The sequence below is a fragment of the Equus caballus genome, chromosome 2, assembly GCF_041296265.1.
Source record: "Equus caballus isolate H_3958 breed thoroughbred chromosome 2, TB-T2T, whole genome shotgun sequence".
Lineage (NCBI taxonomy): Eukaryota > Metazoa > Chordata > Mammalia > Perissodactyla > Equidae > Equus > Equus caballus.
In genome coordinates this window covers 64,014,514-64,032,731 of record NC_091685.1, presented here as the reverse complement: position 1 = coordinate 64,032,731, position 18,218 = coordinate 64,014,514, and the positions used below count along the sequence as shown (strand labels likewise).

The 18,218-nt window shown below is 38.3% G+C and overlaps 1 protein-coding gene across 4 annotated transcripts in view; it reads left to right on the top strand.

The window, feature by feature from the left end:
• KIF13B (kinesin family member 13B) overlaps window positions 1-18,218 on the top strand; it is a 188,661-nt gene that overhangs the window by 61,317 nt on the left and 109,126 nt on the right. For all 4 annotated transcript variants that reach the window (XM_023636228.2, XM_023636226.2, XM_023636227.2 and 1 more), the window contains exons 4-10: window positions 2,354-2,414; window positions 4,990-5,082; window positions 6,202-6,382; window positions 9,700-9,787; window positions 12,979-13,113; window positions 15,085-15,197; window positions 16,327-16,438. In XM_023636228.2, the coding sequence (XP_023491996.2) occupies window positions 2,354-2,414; window positions 4,990-5,082; window positions 6,202-6,382; window positions 9,700-9,787; window positions 12,979-13,113; window positions 15,085-15,197; window positions 16,327-16,438 (783 nt within the window). The remainder of the gene's footprint in view (window positions 1-2,353; window positions 2,415-4,989; window positions 5,083-6,201; window positions 6,383-9,699; window positions 9,788-12,978; window positions 13,114-15,084; window positions 15,198-16,326; window positions 16,439-18,218) is intronic.

The window sequence follows — 18,218 nt, the reverse complement described above, 5'->3', positions numbered from 1 at the left end:
GCGAGAACAGAAGAAACCTAGTTTGAGCCTCACATTTTCTTTAATCTCACCCTGCTGAAATGATTCTCACCATGGCTGACAAATGTAGTTTGAAAAGCAGCAGCCCTGCCCGAAATTCTGATACACAGTCCTTTGAGAACTACCTGCATCTTCCTTCTTCTTTTCCTCCTTTCGCTGCTGGAGAATTGCTAACCTAGTGAGCCACCACTACTGATAATACATGTTCAGCTTTGGACAAATGTTGAGGGTTAGTAATGTACAATGTAGAACTGCAGCTGGCGCGTGGCTTCTGGGCTCAGGGCTCCCCCTCTTCCTGCGAAGGGGGCTTCTGCTTGCCTTTCTGGGCCAGCTTCCCCATCACTGCCCCATCCCACGGAACAGGTGCCTCCCCTGCCTGCTGTTTTGCACAGAGATATGGGTGTTCTGATCCTTCCCAGCTTTAAAGGCGTTTTTAGCCAGTCTTCCTGTTGGGTGCCCCCAGGGTCCTCTCGTGCTGGTTGAGCAGTTCTCCTGGTGCACTCCGAGAACTGCTCGTAGCTTTATAGCCATCTCCTTTTGCAGTGTTTTGGCCTGTGTTCTCCCTGTGGCTCCTACCCCAAAATACTCCCCATTAGTCTCTTTGCAGCTGTTTTTCAGGGATTCTCAATTCTTGATCCAGGTACAAGCAAGCAATCTTGCTTTCAAAAACTTTCCTTTCCACTCTTCTTTCCTCTTTTCGTCCTTTCTCTCCCTCCCTCTATCATTTTGAATTAATTTCAGGTAGCAGGGGAATATAGGCATGCATACTTAATTCACCATCCTAATCTAATTTCCTTTCTTAAAAAAATTAACTTCTAGGGGCTGGCCCGGTGGTACAGCAGTTAAGTTCGCACGTTTTGCTTCAGCAGCCTGGGGTTCGCCAGTTTGGATCCCTGGTTCGGACATGGTACCACTTGCAAAGCCATGCTGTGGCAGGCGTCCCACATATAAAGTAGAGGGAGATGGGCACGGGTGTTAGCTCAGGGCCAGTCTTCCTCAGCAAAAAGAGGAGGATTGGCAGCAGTTAGCTCAGGGCTAATCTTACTCAAACAAAAAAAAATTAACTTTTAGACCTCTGGTCCACGTAGTCTTGTGAATTCACAGAGAAACATTCTCCTGCCACCTCCACACTCATAGCAGGGAGAGGTAAAATATTAAAATCATGTCATCATATTAAAAAACAACATAGGTAACTTCAGGGGCTAGCAGCAAGCTGGGGCTGAAGCAGCATATTTACTGGGCTTTGGGATCAGACACGGGTTCTCAGAGGTGACTGGAAGTTCAACTCTTGCGGATTAAAGGGGACCTTGATGTATAGTTGAGGACTGGAGAAGCTCACCATGTGAAAACTGATTTGGATGAGGCTCTAACATGAATGAAGGCTTAAAAAAAGGTTTTTGGCCACCAACACTGAGTTCATATCTTTGTAAATAGGAGGGAGTAGAGACATTGGGCTTTGGGGAGATGAAAATCTGGGCTTCAGTACCTGTGAGTGGCAGGGTAACTAGTCGTGTAAAGGTGGCCAAAGGGAGAGGAAAAAAACAAGCAATTACTTAAACCATAAAATACAAACTCTCAATTCGGATGCACTTGGCAAGCTAACATACAGTCGGCCCTCTGTATCCATGGGTTTTGCATTCTCAGAGAGGTAGGGCCGACTGTAGGGACTTGAGCATGCATGGATTTTGGTATCTGCCCTGGAACCAATCTCCCACGGATACCAAGGGACAACTGTATAAAGGCACAAGAGGAAAACTGTCATCAGGAAGCAAGGCAACAAACTCTAAAAGTGGGAGAGTTTGAAATGCAAGCTGAAATGAATTAAGAAACAGTTTCATTTAGGCCCAGGGTTTCACCGGTTTGGATCCTGGGTGTGGACCTAGCACCGCCTATTGAGCCATGCTGAGGCGGTGTCCCACAGAGCAGAGCTAGAAGGACCTACAACTAGAATATACAACTATGTACTGGGGGCCTTTGAAGAGAAGAAGAGGAAAAAAAAAATTGGCAACAGATGATAACTCAGGGCCAATCTTTAATAAATAAATAAAATTCTTAAAGAGACTAAATTATAAAACATGAAATCCAAAAAATGAAAAAAGAACTCTCAAAAGAGCACAAAAAAAGAGTGCATATTTTAGAAAGTAGTAAACATAAAAGATCAAAACTGTACAATAAGACTGGAACATAAATAATTTCATTTCCATTGTAAGAGAGTAATTTGTCTTTACTTCACTATTACAAATAATGTTTTCAATGTTATGACATCGTTATAACATCATAGCTACGTTAAGGTTTTGTTCTTAATACATACTATATTATTTTTATTTTTCAACAGGTGTTTGCATATGATCATTGTTTTTGGTCTATGGATGAATCTGTCAGAGAAAAGTTTGCAGGTAAGAGTACAACATCCTGTTAACTACTGATAATACAGAAAAGGTGTTTTAATATTTTTTCCATAAAGTATCAGAGTATTATTTTCTTTAATTTTAAAAACTATGTAGAGAACTTCCTCCAGTCTTTGCTATGAGGTTTTTTTTCCTCCCCAAAGCCCCAATACATAGTTGTATATCCTCGTTATATGTCCTTCTAGTTCTTCTATGTGGGACACCACCTCAGCATGGCTTGACAAGTGGTGCTAGGTCAGCACCCAGGATCCGAACTGGTGTACACCGGGCCACCAAAGCAGAGTGCGTGAACTTAACCACTGGTCCCCAGGGCCAGCCCCACTATTAGAGTTTTTTATGTTGATTGGGAAATGAGAGAGTCACAGTGTGTTGTTCTTGGTATAATATGATAAAGTTAGGTTAATAGGGTACACGGTTGAGGTTATCTTACTCACACGCATCCCCAGGCCTTGCATAGGACCAGTAGCACACAGTAGCCTCTTAGATTCGCTTAGATGTCTGTGCTGTGGTCTGGAGGGGCACCTTTGTGTAAGAAAAGAAGAGCCAGGAGAAAAGGAAACCTGGAGTTTAGTCCAGACTCTACTCCTGATTGCCTCTGTGACTTTGAGTAAATCACTTAAGCTTTCAGTGTTCTATTTTCTCTCTTTAATGGAGAACAATATACTATGTTCTTTCTTAACGTGCTCTGGTATTCTGTTATTCTCTTACTGTCCTCAATGATGACTGTCTGAAGCCCCTTTTCACAAGTTTTGGACTACAGTGACAGCCCTTTATTTCCTTTATTCCTGACTGCTTACAACACCTATTTCTAAACAATCTTTTTTTAAATATTGAGTGTCATGTTGTATTGGCTTTTGTCATGAGAAACAGTTGTACTACAGCTGTTTCAAAAAGTTAAGGTTAATGTGGTTTAGCTGGCCCAATGATGACTTTAAGGATTGCTTCCATATCGGAAATTTCATGATGATGTACTAATCTGGCAAATTAATTAGGAAGTGAGGCATAATGGAATACTATTTATAGCATTCAGAACATAACAAACATAACAGCGCCCAGTTCTTTCATGTTATACTTAAAGTGTGTCCAGATCACAAATCCAATTTGTTGAGAGGGAGGGATTCCTCTCTCCCCCCACCAAGCAATGCCGTGGACACCAGCTGGGTATCCTGCACTTCAGTTCAATTCTGACACTAACTACCCGGAGATAGCATCAGATTTGATAGGTTAAGTGTTCAGGCTTACAAAATTGCCCCCTCCCCCTGCCACTTTAGATACTATTCCCAAGCCCAGGTTGTTTCCTGTGCTTCTGATCAACTGGCTGTATATCAGAGGTTCCCACGCCCTCCTTCTTGGGCTTGATTAATTTGCTAGATTGGCTCACAGAACTCAGAGAAACATTTTACTTACTAGATTGCCAGTTTATTATAAAAGAGTTTAACTCAGGAACAGCCAGATGGAAGAGCTACATAGGGCAAGGTGTGGGGAAAAGGGTGCAGAGCTTCCATGCCCTCTCTAGGCACGCCACTCTCCCAGCACCTCCACGTCTTCACTGTCTGGGAAGCTCTCTGGACTCTGTCCTTCTGGGTTTTTATGGAGGCTTCATTACATAGGCTTGATTGATTAAATCATTGGCCATTGGAGAATGAGTCAACCTCCAGGCCCTCTCCCCTCCTAGGAGGTTGGAGGATGGGACTGAAAGTTCCAACCCTATAATCACTGTTGGTTCTCCTGACAACCAGCCCCCGTCCTTAGTTGCTTTCCAAAAGTCACCTCATTAACATAACCAAAGACACCTTGATCACTCTCAACGCTTAGGAAATTCCAGGAGTTTCTGGAGACTTGAGCCAAGAACTGTGGATGAAGACCAAATATATATGAGAGTCATTCAGATAACCGAAATATATTTCTTATAGCTCAACAGTATCACAATATTGAAGACCTCAGAGAGGTTGAATGATTTGTAAAGGTTATGTTTGACTATTGGCATATTTAATTTAGCCTGTGGAGGAGCATTTGATCCTATTATTTATGTCCATGATCGAAAACTAGAAGAATGATTTCCAAGATCTTCCTCCCTGAAGCAGCTGGTATGTATTGTAGACCCTGTAATTAAAAGTTATCACTGAGAAAGAAAGAATCCCTGGAGAGCTGCTGCTAGTCACCATAGACCACTGCTTCCAAACAGTTGGCGACAGAAACAAAACAAACCACCCATGAATTTAACCACAACTGTGTTTTTTATGAAGAGACTTGGAATTTTGTTCTAGAGCAGTATTTTCTGCCTTACCAGTTTGTTTAAAAAATAAAAAACAAATCTTTCCAAATGAAAAAAAAATTATCATTGAGGAAAAGGAGAGGGATTGATATATATGATTGTTTTGAACTCCAAAACTCACTGAATAAAGCATTAGCTGAGTGGTATATAGTCAAGGCTTTGGAAGCATCATCAAGTTTAAAAATCTTGTTTGGAGATAAGCTGAAAAGAAAAGTACATTTTTGTTTTGATTGTTCACATGTAGTTTTGGCTTCATCCTTTCTTTTTCTCCTTCTCTCTCTCTTTTAGGTCAAGATGATGTTTTCAAATGCCTTGGGGAGAATATTCTTCAGAATGCTTTTGATGGCTACAATGCATGTATCTTTGCCTATGGACAGACTGGTAATGTTAAATAATATATATATTTTTTGCTTTAAGGATCATAACAGAGAAAATACTAAAAAGAATACATATTGTTAGCATCTTATCAGTTATGATTGATAAGGAGTGTTCTGACTTCTTCTGTGGTCAACAGGAAAGAAAATCTATTTAAAGTGAAAGAGTCACTTTTTTAAGGGTATACTGTATAGCTTGTCCAGTTGAAAACTATTCTTCATAGAAGAGTGCTTCTGATATTTTCAAGAGGCGGTACGTGTAGTGGTTGAGAGCACGAACTCTGAGCTGGGTTATCCCAGCTCCAACCCTGCTCCTGCCACTGAACAGCCGGGAAACTTACACCTCAGTTTCCTTATCTGTAAAATGTTGATAGTTATAGACTTTCCTTATAGGGTTGTCACAGTGAGATAACGTGAAAACTTTTAGAAATGACCTGGAACATAGGAAGTGGTGTATTAGTTTTAGATATTATGATAATATTAAAGTGTCAGTTGACAAAAGCAGCAACTTGTATGATTAAAAGAGTGTTTACAAAATCACTGCTACTGAAAAGGAAAAAGAATTTTACTTAAGTTAGGACTGTGAGTGATTTAACTTTTCCTTTCTATTTTCCTGCGTTTTCTCAATTTTCTTTAATGAATATGTATTCTTGGTACAGTGGAGAAAATAATTTTATAGTAGAAAAAGAAAATTACTCTTTGGTTTCCACACTATTGCCAAAGGGTAGTAAGTTAATTTTCTCTGGGGCCCAGAGGGATAACATATATTTTGTGCTATGGTTAGTGGTTGGGAGCAGGTACAATAGTATTCATCATATGGATATTCCCAGTTAATTTTAGAAAGCTGTTCAGCCCTCACTATTTTTTAGTTGTTTTAGGTAATTTTTTTTAAGGATGAAGATGGTTAAAGAAGATTTTTGTTTTCTTTCTAAAGGAGGTTTACTTTTGACGTCTACATATGCATTGGGAAAGCTTCTGTATCTATTAGTTTCAGTGTTATATTTGGGTATATTTCTTATTTTATTTTGGGCATTTTGCTAAGTGCTAGTAATTTATTTTGAGCAATGGAAAGAGGGTTATGTATTTAAACTTCTCAAAGAGACAGCACTATGATTTCCTTTTTTAGGGTCTGGAAAATCTTATACCATGATGGGCACAGCTGACCAACCTGGATTAATCCCGAGACTTTGCAGTGGACTCTTTGAACGGACTCAGAGAGAGGAAAATGAAGAGCAGAGTTTTAAAGTAGAAGTGTCCTATATGGAAATTTATAATGAGAAAGTTAGAGACCTTCTTGATCCAAAAGGGTAAAAGACTTTGAGACTTCAATGTTTTAGTATTATGGACTGAAACAGACTTAATAAATTGGCTGAGGTGACATTTTTTATCTTGAACTCTAGGAGAGAGTTATTTATCTAGTTGCTGTCCCTGCGATTTTATTTATCTCGTCATCGTCGTTGTGATTTGTTCTTAGTTACATTGAGTGGCTTCCTGCAGCCAGTTCTTGGCTTTTGAACTCAGGCCTGCAATGGGGCAGGGAAGTGTAGTGGAACAGCATGTGTGTGGGTCATACTGCCTTTCTCAGATACATCCAGAGCCACAAACAAAAAATACATTGTGAAAATTAAGTTACTTAGTATCAGGATAACTGGTATCCTTAATCAAGTAGGTTATTTATTTATTTAAAATCCAGAAATTTCAGGTGGAATTTAGCTGTTTGTTTGCAGTCTGTGAAGTGAGGGAGAGGCATAATCAGAGATGTGAAACCTGGACTTTAGAATAGTTAATTTTAAGGATTCCTAGAGAAAAAAAGTCCCATTTTATAGTGTAGTCTTTGAAAAAGTGGCTCAGAAGTATTAGAAAGCCTTAAAAAATGCTATTGTCACTCTGCAGTTGTAGCTGAACCTAGTGAGGAAGATAAGGTATCTGAGGAAATCTGTTCGTTGCACACAGAGTTCTCTGAGTCTGGATTTTAAGGAAGTGCAACACTGGAGAGAAAGAACAGATAATAACCATAGCCTGTGGCTTATTGAGTAAAAACAGCATTCAGAAGCTCAAAGAGCCAAATGAGCTGAGGTTTACAGAAAGCGCGGAGGACAATGAAGGGACATTATGTTGTGTTTGGATGAAGATGATCAAGGAAAGATGGTCTTAGAGGCAGTGACTCATAGTGATGCTCAATCAGAATGAGTCTTTGCCCAGAGAAGGGAAGATTCCTCGGAGGGTGCTTGATAAATTTCGTGTTGAGTAGGAGTCTGTCCGCTGAGAAGTTAGGTGAGAACGGTTCAGGCTTAGGGGACAGCGTGTGCCAAAGTGTGGAAGTGTGAAGAAATCACTTGTTTAGAGAGTGACCCAGCCGTCCAGCGTGAGTGGAGGGCAATACGCAGGCAATCAAAACAGAGAACAAAAGGAGGCCAGAGGTAGGAAAGTTATGGCTCAGGTACCCACATCTTGCTGAATATCGTGCCCTTGTCCTCTTTCTGTGTCTTGAGTACTTGTTCTTGCATCTTCCCCTCTGTGAAGACCAGCACTTTGTTAGAGGTCCAGCCCAGACCTAGTCTTTCCAGAAATTCTTGGCTGACTTCATTCTTGTGTTTGCATTCCACAGTGCTTATGTGAAATAGCTAGAACTGTATCTTCAATTTGTTTATAGTCTTCAGTAATTTCTTATATGTTTGTCTTTTGTGTAGTTTAGTAATCAACAGCATGGCCTTTGGATCACCTAGCTCTGGATCCAGGTCCTTTAATTGTTACCTATTGAGCAAGTTACTTATGCTTTCGAGGCCTCATTTGTACAGAAGGGGGAATGATAAGATTACATAATATCTCAGAGGGCTGTTGTGAAGATAGACTGGGATGACACACCTGAGGTCCTAGAACATTGACTGGTACAGAGTAAGTGCGTAATAAGTGTTAGCTGTTTTTATTCTTGTCCTCCCATGAAGATTTACTTGAGGATTTTTGTAGTGTTTCTGAAGAGTTGAAGTAAATACATTAAAAACCCTGAAAGTGGTCCTTTTTCAGTGAAAGACTATTTGAGACAACTTAGTTTTGTTATTCAAGTACTAATTTTATTAATTCAGCATATATTATGTGTAGTAATGTAATTATGTTGCTTACTCAGGAGATAATATGGTATATATTATCTTTAAGAAAAAGGGAAGGGGCCGGCCCAGTGGCGCAGCAGTTAAGTTCGCATGTTCTGCTTCTTGGTGGCCCGGGGTTTGCCAGTTCAGATCCCGGGTGCGGACATGGCACCGCTTGGCAAGCATGCTGTCATAGGCGTCCCACGTATAAAGTAGAGGAAGGTGGTTATGGATGTTAGCTCAGGGCCAGTCTTCCTCAGCAAAAAGAGAAGGATTGGCAGTAGTTAACTCAGTTATAATAGCATGTATCCTGAGGTCAGAACTGAGTCAAATATTTGTTCTATATCTACTTTATGTACAATTTTATGATAGTAAGTAAAGTTTTTAGTGGTTCATCCTAGGGTACTAAAAGATTCCAAATCACTAGAAAATATTAAGTTATGTAAAATAAGAATTACTTGTAATCTCACCATCAACAAATATTCCTCTTTTTATTGTAGTGTTTTTGTTTGTTAATTTTTTTGCTGAGGAAGATTTGCCCTGAGCTAACATTTGTTACCAATCTTCTCTTTTTTTGTTTGAGGAAGATTAGCTTTGAGCTAACATCTGTGCCAGTCTTCCTCTATTTTGTATGTGGGTCACTGCCACAGCATGGCTGATGAGTGGTGTAGGTGCATGATGAGTGGTGTAGATCTCGGGATCCAAACCCATGAACCCAGACCGCCAAAGTGGAGCATGGCAAACTTAACCAGTACACCATGGGGCCAGCCCTGTGTTTTTATTTTTTAAAGAGCTTTTTTGAGATATAATTCACATGTCATACAATCATCAACAAATATTTTTAATATTTTTTGGTTGATATCATTAACCGTGCTAAATGCTCTAGTTTTTTGGTGGATGCCCTTTACTTGGTTTATCAGTTTGTTGTGTGCTAAGAGGTTTGTTTATTTTTTATTCATGAATGAGTATTTAATTTTATTGAATACTTTTTTCTGCATTTATTGACATGATCATGTATGTTCTTTTCCCCTTTAGTCTATCAGCGTGGTAAAGGTTGTGAATCTTTTTCTAGTGTTAAAATAACCTGGCAGTCCTGGGCTAAGCCCAATTTTAAGTTTTAAAATCATTATTACACACAGTTTGTTGTCTTTTGTCTGTCTGTCTTTATTCATGATTGAGGTTGGTCTGTAATTTTCCTTTCTTGCACAGTTAACATTTGTTGAATTTCTGCTCTTTGTACCACATTCTGTGATATGACAAATAGACTATTTGTATTTATTTGACTCTGCATTCTTTGTGGTAGTAAATAGACATCCCACAGTGTACCCTTTTGAGTAATGTGATATTTTATCACATTATGAAGTTTTTCTTGCCAGTCAAGATTTTAAATTTTAGTTTAAATTCTTCTGAGATCAAGTCGGTTGGTTTTATTTATTTGAGATCTTTGTTGAATTCAGCATATACTTTATGGAGCACAGTTGCGTCCTTTAAAAAACAGCTTATTGTTTAAAAATCATTTCTATGTTTTTAATGAACAGAAGCCGTCAAACGTTAAAAGTCAGAGAGCACAATGTATTGGGACCCTATGTTGATGGACTTTCTAAACTGGCTGTCACAAGCTATAAGGTAACAACTTACTTTATATAAACTAAATTCAGTGGAGCAAGTTTTTTTTGGTTTAATTTGTGGTGATTATTTTTTTGAAATTAGAAAAACTTATAGTATTATCGCTTAATAAATCACTTTTTACAAAAATTTTTTACTTAAAAAACTGTATATGACTATTAGGATAGTTTAATTTTGCGAGAAGGTATATATATTTCCAAGGCATTCCTTTTCATCTGTTGTGAGACGCATTTTTTCATATTTTATGAGCTCCAAAATTGTGCTGTGCCTCGCAATTGCATCTTAAAATGATAAATGGCAGCTTTTTTTCTTCCCTAGTAGTTCATAAAGTACTGAAGTTGCTCGTGATTTAGTTGATTTGATGAAATAAAATATATGAGTTGAATAGTTGGAATTCAAATCCTGTTTCTAGTATGAGAGAATCACTCACATAGTTCTTTTTACTTTCACACTTCGCAGTTCTGCTTTGTGTGAGTCCGTGAGGCTTTGCGTGTTGGGAAATGGGGGTGGAGTGAGACGCTATGATGTAACATACTCTGAAGTCAGAGAGTGTTGATTTAGTGACACTTAATCCTTTTGTATGACTCTCATATGACTCTGGATCATTTACTCTACCTCACCAAGTCTCTTTGTCCTAATGTTTAAAATGGAAATTAGTTTTATTGTCTTGACCATCTTATGAGGTAGGATCATTTGTTCCTTTGTTCATTAATCAATTCTGCCATTTGGTCAATGATACTTCATTTAGTAAACATTAGTAAACTTGGTAAACATCTATTGAACAGCTATCATATGCCAGGCATTGTGCTAGGTACTGAGAATGTAAAAAATGAATGAGATGGTCCGTTCTTTCAAGATGCTTACAGTTGTTATAAAGATATTGTAAAACAACATGGTTTTAAATTCAGTGACTGATGCATATTCAAGATTCATCATAGTTTGGAGAAGGGGTTCTTAAATGGATACGTAGGTGTCTGGGGAAGGTGGTGTCCAGAAGGCTTCCTGGAGGAGATCCAATGGGATAATGCATGTGAAAAGTCTTTGAAAACTCTAGAGTACTTATATAAATGTTAGATATTGTTGTTACAGTCATGCACTGCTTAACGACATTTTGGTCAGTGATGGACCACATATACAACAGTGGTCCCACAAGATTAGTACCAAATAGCCTAAGCGTGTAGTAGGCTATACTATCTAGGTTTGTGTAAGTACTCTCTATGATAGTCGCATGACGATGAAATGACCTAGCAACATATTTCTCAAAACTTATTCCTGTTGTTTAGCAATGCGTAACTCTGTTTTAATAATGATCATTTGAGAACTTATTTATGCAACATTGGAGAGAGATCAGGATTCTTTTTGGTATTTCAGAGGAGATTAGAAAGTATAAAAAAAATTTTGCTTGTTTAAAAAATTAAAAGGCTCAGTACAGAGTTTATGCATGAGACAACAGACTGGAGACCAGTGAATAAATGTAGGCTAAATAGGATAAAGCTTTTACATTAAGCCTCAGGATTATCAGATTTCATGGATCTAAAATGGATTTAGAATGGATCTAGAAAATTGTGATTTTTGCCTTTTTTTGTTGATTTTCATCTGGTGCCTACTTATATCTCTTTTGGCAGTTAATATTTTTACTTTGAGTCTTTTTATTTGTCATGTTGAATTTTTCCTTAACCATTATTCTTTTTCATTTATACAGCAAAATAGAATCTTATGATTTTCAAAGTTTTTATTTATGTGTGTCAGCATTGGGTTTGGTTGCATATAACAGAAAAAATATAACAGGATTTAAGTTCTTTGGAAAATGAATTGTTACCTGTTTTGGTCATTACATATCCTCAGTATCTTAAACTGTACCTGGCACATAGTAGGTGCTTTCAGTGTATATTTGAGTGAACAGTTGAATGAATAAAAGAATGAATGAATGGTGAGAGGGCTAGTATGGTGGTTCCAAAGATGCTGTTAGGGACCTAGAGTCTTGCCAGCTCTCTGGTAATGCCCTTACTCTCATAGTTCAAGGAGGCTCTTAGAACCAAAATGTAAGAGCATGCCTACTCCCTTTATGGAAAATTCCCAGTGACCTGTATTATACTTAACCTCTCAGTTCGCTAAAACTTAGTCGTGTGGCCGCACTGAACCACAAGGACGTCTGGGAAATGTAGTCTCTCAGCTGTGCTGCAATGTGCTTAGCTGAAGGTTGGGTTCCTCTAGTGGAAAGACGAGGCTGGATAAAAGGAGCTGCCCAGTAGGCTGTTTCACACATGTCATCTATCTTGTTCCTCATTAAAATCCTTGTAAGGTAGATGATGTTATAGCTCTGTATTTTTATTTATGAAACTAAAATTCAGATTGGTTGAGTAAGTGTTTTAGAGCTTATAACATTTTTAAAAATGAAGATCCCATGATCTTTCTATTGCCTCATGCTGTCCCTGTTTTAGCAGTAATGGCAACAAAGTAGTAAATCTGTGCAGGAAATTAGTCTCTTGATGTTCTCATTTTTAAAAACAGGTCTGGTAAGATACACCAAGGTGATGATACAGTGCTATGCCAGCTTGAAGGGGAGACAAATTATTTTTGTTTGTGGATTATTCGTATACAGTCATGCGCTGCTTAATGATGGGGATACGTTCTGAGAAATGTGTCGTTAGGCGACTTTGTCGCTGTACAAACATCATAGAGTGCACTTACACAAACCTAGATGGTATAGTCTACCACACACCCAGCCCATATGATACTAATCTTATGGGGCCTCCATCATATATACGATTAGTTGTTGACCCAAACGTCATTGTGCGGCACATGACTGTAATCTAATTTGATTTGACAGTTAACTTCTATTGCTTCTGTAATTAAAGAAACTAAATTTTTAAAAATTTCTAGATTAGATGAGGATTGGCATGGCATACTTGTCCACCTTGTGGGACTTAACACATAGCTTCTAAACTTTTGTAATTCTGAATGTTGCCACTTTATTCTGCATGTACAGAAAATAATGTGATTTATTTGAGTTTTCATAGACAGTATTGGCTGGTGTACTCTGTGGCAGTTAATGTTCATTGAAAAACATGTAAACTCCAAACGTGGTTGACTAAGTAGTGAAACTTACAATGCATTTCATAATCTTGTAGAGTTTTATTATTTTATTAGACAGATAATGACATGTGTGTCTATGACTTGTTTCAACTTAGGATATTGAGTCTTTGATGTCTGAGGGTAACAAATCTCGTACAGTTGCTGCCACCAACATGAACGAAGAGAGCAGCCGATCCCATGCAGTCTTCAAAATCACCCTCACACATACTTTGTACGACATTAAGTCTGGGGTAGGTGTTCAGTTGCATGACTTTTTTTTTCTTTTTTGAATTTCTAAAGTGGATCATGGTTTATCTTATTCCCTTCAGGTATAAGATGACTGAAAGTCCTAGCTAGACATATTTATCAATTAGGACTCATGACAAGAAACAGAAGCCACTCTGGGTAAACAGAAAAGAGATTTCATGGAGAGGCTTGGCTGATTACAGAGTTGTTGGAACAGCCAAGGAGGAGTGGGTTCTAGACTGAATCTCTAGGAATAAGTCCCAGAACAGCACAGATCTGATCCACCAGGGCCACTGCTGCCCGTGAGGCTGCCACTGTGCTGTGAGCTGTGAGTTCCAGGCACGCCCCACAGCATAAGTGTAGCCAGGACACAGCAGTCAGCCCAAGCTGCTGGAAGGAACAAACTGGGCAAAAGAAGGCAGCTAGTAGACCCTTTCACACGTATCATCTTTCTTGTTAGCACCCTGGAAGCTGGAGAGTGTATGCTGGGACGCTCTTAGAAAACCTCATATTTCTACCATCCTGCTTCCCAGCAGAGAAAAACAAAAAAGGGGCAGGGGAATGGCCTCTGCTTTACTTTTGCTTTCCAAATCTTGAGCAAGTGTGTCTGACTGATGGAACCTAAGTCACATCCTGAACCCTGGCTGCAAGGAGTCTGAGGAATGTAGGTTTTGGCTCTCCACCCTCTCCAACTAAAGGAAGGTAGAACAGAAGTTATACGAGCTGATGGTCCAGAGTCTCTGCCAAAGGACTTTTTGAGCTTTCAACGATGGTAGCTAATGGTATAAGCCAGTGTTAATACTCCACCTGATGCAGTGGAGATAACTTTTGAAATATTACCTTCTGCCAAACAGCTAAGTCCTGGAAGGAATAAATTGCACTGGGGGTTGTACTATAAGGTTGCTAGATTTGTAGAGTAGCTTTTTGAGTATTTGGTTTTGAATCTGTGAAGAGTAAACAGAGCCAGAGAAATACATGCTTCTATGCACTGAAAACTCTGTTGACTCACATTTGTGTTTCCCTCTTACTTTTAGTGTGAATTTTTGCATGTTTTATTATGATGCCCACCCAATCAGCGAGTCAATTTCAAATACCAGAAGCTAAAATAATCACCCTGGCAAAATGCTGTATTTTGGCAGGATTTTATCGTATTTTTCTTCTTTTACCATCACAGCAAGATTAGTGTAACAACAAAAAGTTCTTTGTTTCCTATTTCCTTTTCAGCATAAAACAAAAGCATACTGAAGACTTTTTTTTTTTAACCAAAAGTACTTTTGATTTGGGAAGCTGAATATTCTTTTGTTAGCAACATATTTATTTATGGAAATAAATAGAAATATATATTTTAAAGGAAAGTTTTAAAAGTGATCCAGTCTATAGATTTTGGCATTGGCTTCCCACATTTCTTGTATTGCTGCTGAAGTATAAAATATGTTATATGTGTGAAGGCATAATAGAATATTTTTGATAAAGTAAAATTATCATATATGAATAATATGAAAAATTTTTAGCAAGTGTGGACTTTTTGAGGCATCTTTCTATTACATAAAAGTCAGATTAATTTTTTTTACATCAGTAGGAATTGAAAATATTTTCCCTTAGAATGATTGGTAAATATTCACGAAATTTTAAGCATATTTCCAAGTTATATTAAAATGTGTATTTCATAAGTGCTTTTGTGTACTTCTCTCTGAAAATTTTATTGAGTTCTCTTCAAAATGCCCATTTTTGGAGGCACTCTTTTTCTGAGATAAATTTCCCTCTATCTGGATGAGTAGAGTTGTGTATAATCTTGTGTGTATCTACTGCTAGATTGTACAGTTTTCTTATCCTGTTTTATAGCAGTGCAAACTAATTTTGAAGTAACAGTAAATAACTCTTTAATAAAGGATTTCAAAATTAACTCATTCAGTAGAGACAGCACCGCTTTCTGTATTCTTTAACTGTTTATTAGTACTTGTCAATTTACTTTCCAGACGTCCGGAGAGAAAGTGGGCAAGCTGAGCTTGATAGACTTAGCTGGCAGCGAGCGAGCCACCAAAACTGGAGCTGCAGGTGACAGGCTGAAGGAGGGCAGCAACATCAACAAGTAAGGTTTTCAGAAGCCTGCTTTTATTGCCTTATTGATTTAACAGCCAAATAAGGGGACTTCTGTGGTTATTAAAAGAATAAGATTCTGGACCGATTAAGGCTATAATGAATAAATAGTTTAGAATCTTTTTCCAATATGTATTTTTTTCTGGGCCCGCATCTGTTTTATGTTTTGCTGTGATATCTGATGGGGCTGAGGAGCACAGCCTCAGCCAAGTCAGAGGTTTCTCAAGAGCACTTCTGTTGAGATTTGGGTTCTAATCATTCTTTGTCCCAGGAGGTGGTGCCTGTGTAGTGTAGGATGTTTAGTGGCATCTCTGGCCTCTGCCCACTAGATGGCAGTAGTGTTTGCCACCTCTCCCCCCCACCCCAAATTGTGACAACCTACATTATCTCCATACATGGCCAGTGCTCCTTGTGGGGGCATAGTCACCCTCCAGTTGAGAACCACTAGTTTACTCTAAAGAAAAGAATAAAGATAAGAGGTCTGTCAGAGCCCACCTGTTGATCTTGACCTGGGTGTCACTGTCCCAACAAACAACAAGGTGCTAGCTGCATACAGCTCTCCCTTTTATGACTTCATATGCTTACATTTTCTACCTCAAGCTAACTTGTTAGCTCCTATGGGCAGGAATCTTTTCTTTCCTTTTGGCTCTCACTCCCAAAAGGACACATGGCGAGGTACAAGTCATCAGTAACCTACTGGAGATCACAGAACACCATCATCCAGATGCTATGCAATTATTGAATAGTGATTGATATATACATAAATAAAATGTTTTTGCTTTGTACTATGTTTTAATTAATCGTATTGTGTTTGTGGCTTCCTTTCTTAAAGATATGTGGTGTTTGTGTCGTTATCTTGATGTAAAGATTTACAGCTCACATTTTTATTTACAAAAATGAAAAATAATAATTGAGCTAAGCAGTTTTTGCTTGCAGTAGTATTAGAGAGATATCAGCTTTTAGAGTGTATGCATTTTTAAACTGAGCAGCAAAATGCTGACAACAGTGCTGTTCTCATGCTAGGTACAAAGGCATCTTAATGTTCTATCTTTGTGCAAAAATGTGACATTTGATATACTCAGTTTTTTATGGTTATTATGGTTATTTGTTGCACCATGCAGGTCCCTCACAACCCTCGGTCTGGTTATCTCAGCACTAGCAGATCAGAGTGCTGGCAAAAACAAGAATAAATTTGTTCCGTATCGTGATTCAGTTCTCACTTGGCTGCTGAAAGTAAGTTTTTTTTTTTCTTTCCTGGCATACTCTTGGTGGTTGGTGAAAGTAAGACTAGAGAGTAGAATATTAATCCCTCACAATTATCATTTCCTCCATCAGTGTTCAGAATTATAATCATTAGGCTGTTATAGGATAATCATAATTTTAATGGATTAAGCATAGATTTCTTCCTGATTCACCAGAACCTGGAAGCAGTGGGAGTTTTGGGCACACTGAATCGCATAATTGCCTCTGAGATTTTGGGAAATAGAAAAACGACCTAGTGCTAATCTGATAGCTGAGTGAGTCATAGAAAAGGAGTTTGCACTGTCTTACAGACTCAGCTGGAGTGCTCCATCTTTCTCACAGACTCCTTTTGTTTGACTGACATTTTGGACCTTGTTTTTCTGTTTGACTTTAAGGTTACTCACGATCATTTTAGTTTGCTTTCAGCTTCTTAAAGGTGTTATGTGAGGATACAGAGTAGAGCACACAGTCATTCATTGGTTAATTGATACCATGTGAATGAGAAATAGAAATTAGAAAGAAAAAAAACTGTATGAAGTGCTAGGAGGAAAATGTAAAGAAATGTAGGACACTCCTTGTCCTCTAATTGCTCAGAGTCTAGTAAGGGAGATAATGTTCGTACACAAAATGTTATAACATGAGTTAGTGCTTCCATGAGGGAGATATTAATGACATGTAACAGGAGTTTGGTGAAAAGAGAGACTGTTTCCAAGTTTCCTCTCATCTTCGAGGTTCCCTTTAGTCTTGGTGAATTGGATACTGGGCTGGGAATTAGAGGATATAAAATCTAGTGACAGTTTAACTCCTTATAGAGCGGCCAGCCTGGAACAAAGTAGTTTTCCTGTATAACATTCTTCTTTTCTATTTTTTTTAAATGGAGAAATAATTTTATGAGCCCTGTTTAGTCTTGTGATGGCTTATTTTCCCATTGATCAAGAAGCTATTGAACATTGTTCCTCACTGTGCTAGGGATTGAGAATACAAGGAGAGTTAAAGACAGGCCCCTGCGTAGCTCGCTAGAGGACACGACGTTTGACTTAGTCCACGACATGTTTAGAGAACTGCTTTTGTGAAGGGCACGGGGTTTTCTCATAAAGGGTCTCTAGTATTCAACTTTACTTTCTAAAACTCTGCACGCCATTTGGACATGCTTTATTAAGTGAAATTTGCCACAATAGAAAATCAGGTAGATTACTTCCTTTGGTCAAAATGCAATAAAATTAGAAATTTAAAACAAAAGGATAAACAAACACAATTTGATAATTAAAAACCATTCTAAATAACTCTTGAGTTAAAGGGATATTACAAAACATTTCACTACCAAGGAAATAATTGTACTCGTCTTCATGTGTCAGTAATTGACCTTGAAATCTCGTTTGCTTAATTTGCAGAAGAAATCTCAATAAGATATTTATTTCTTCCTCAAACTTGCCACAGAAACATTTCCTGATCATTAATGATTATTCCCTGGATATGCCTGGTTTAAAAGACGGAATATTCGTTGTTCTGTTGTTTCAGTGTTGCTACTTCACTCCATTTAAACCAACAGTAGGAAATATCTTTTGTTAAATAAATTGATGTGGCGAAAATGGCCTAGGTCATTATTGAGTGGCCATTTCAAAGGCTGGAGGCCAGGAGAACTTGTTTGAGGAGAATCAGGTACTGTGCTGAGTGCTTCCCATACATTATCTCATTTATTCCTTGGAAGGTAGACTGTGGTGTTCCCATTTGACAGATGAGGCGGCAGACGCAGAACTAGTAGGTGAAGAAA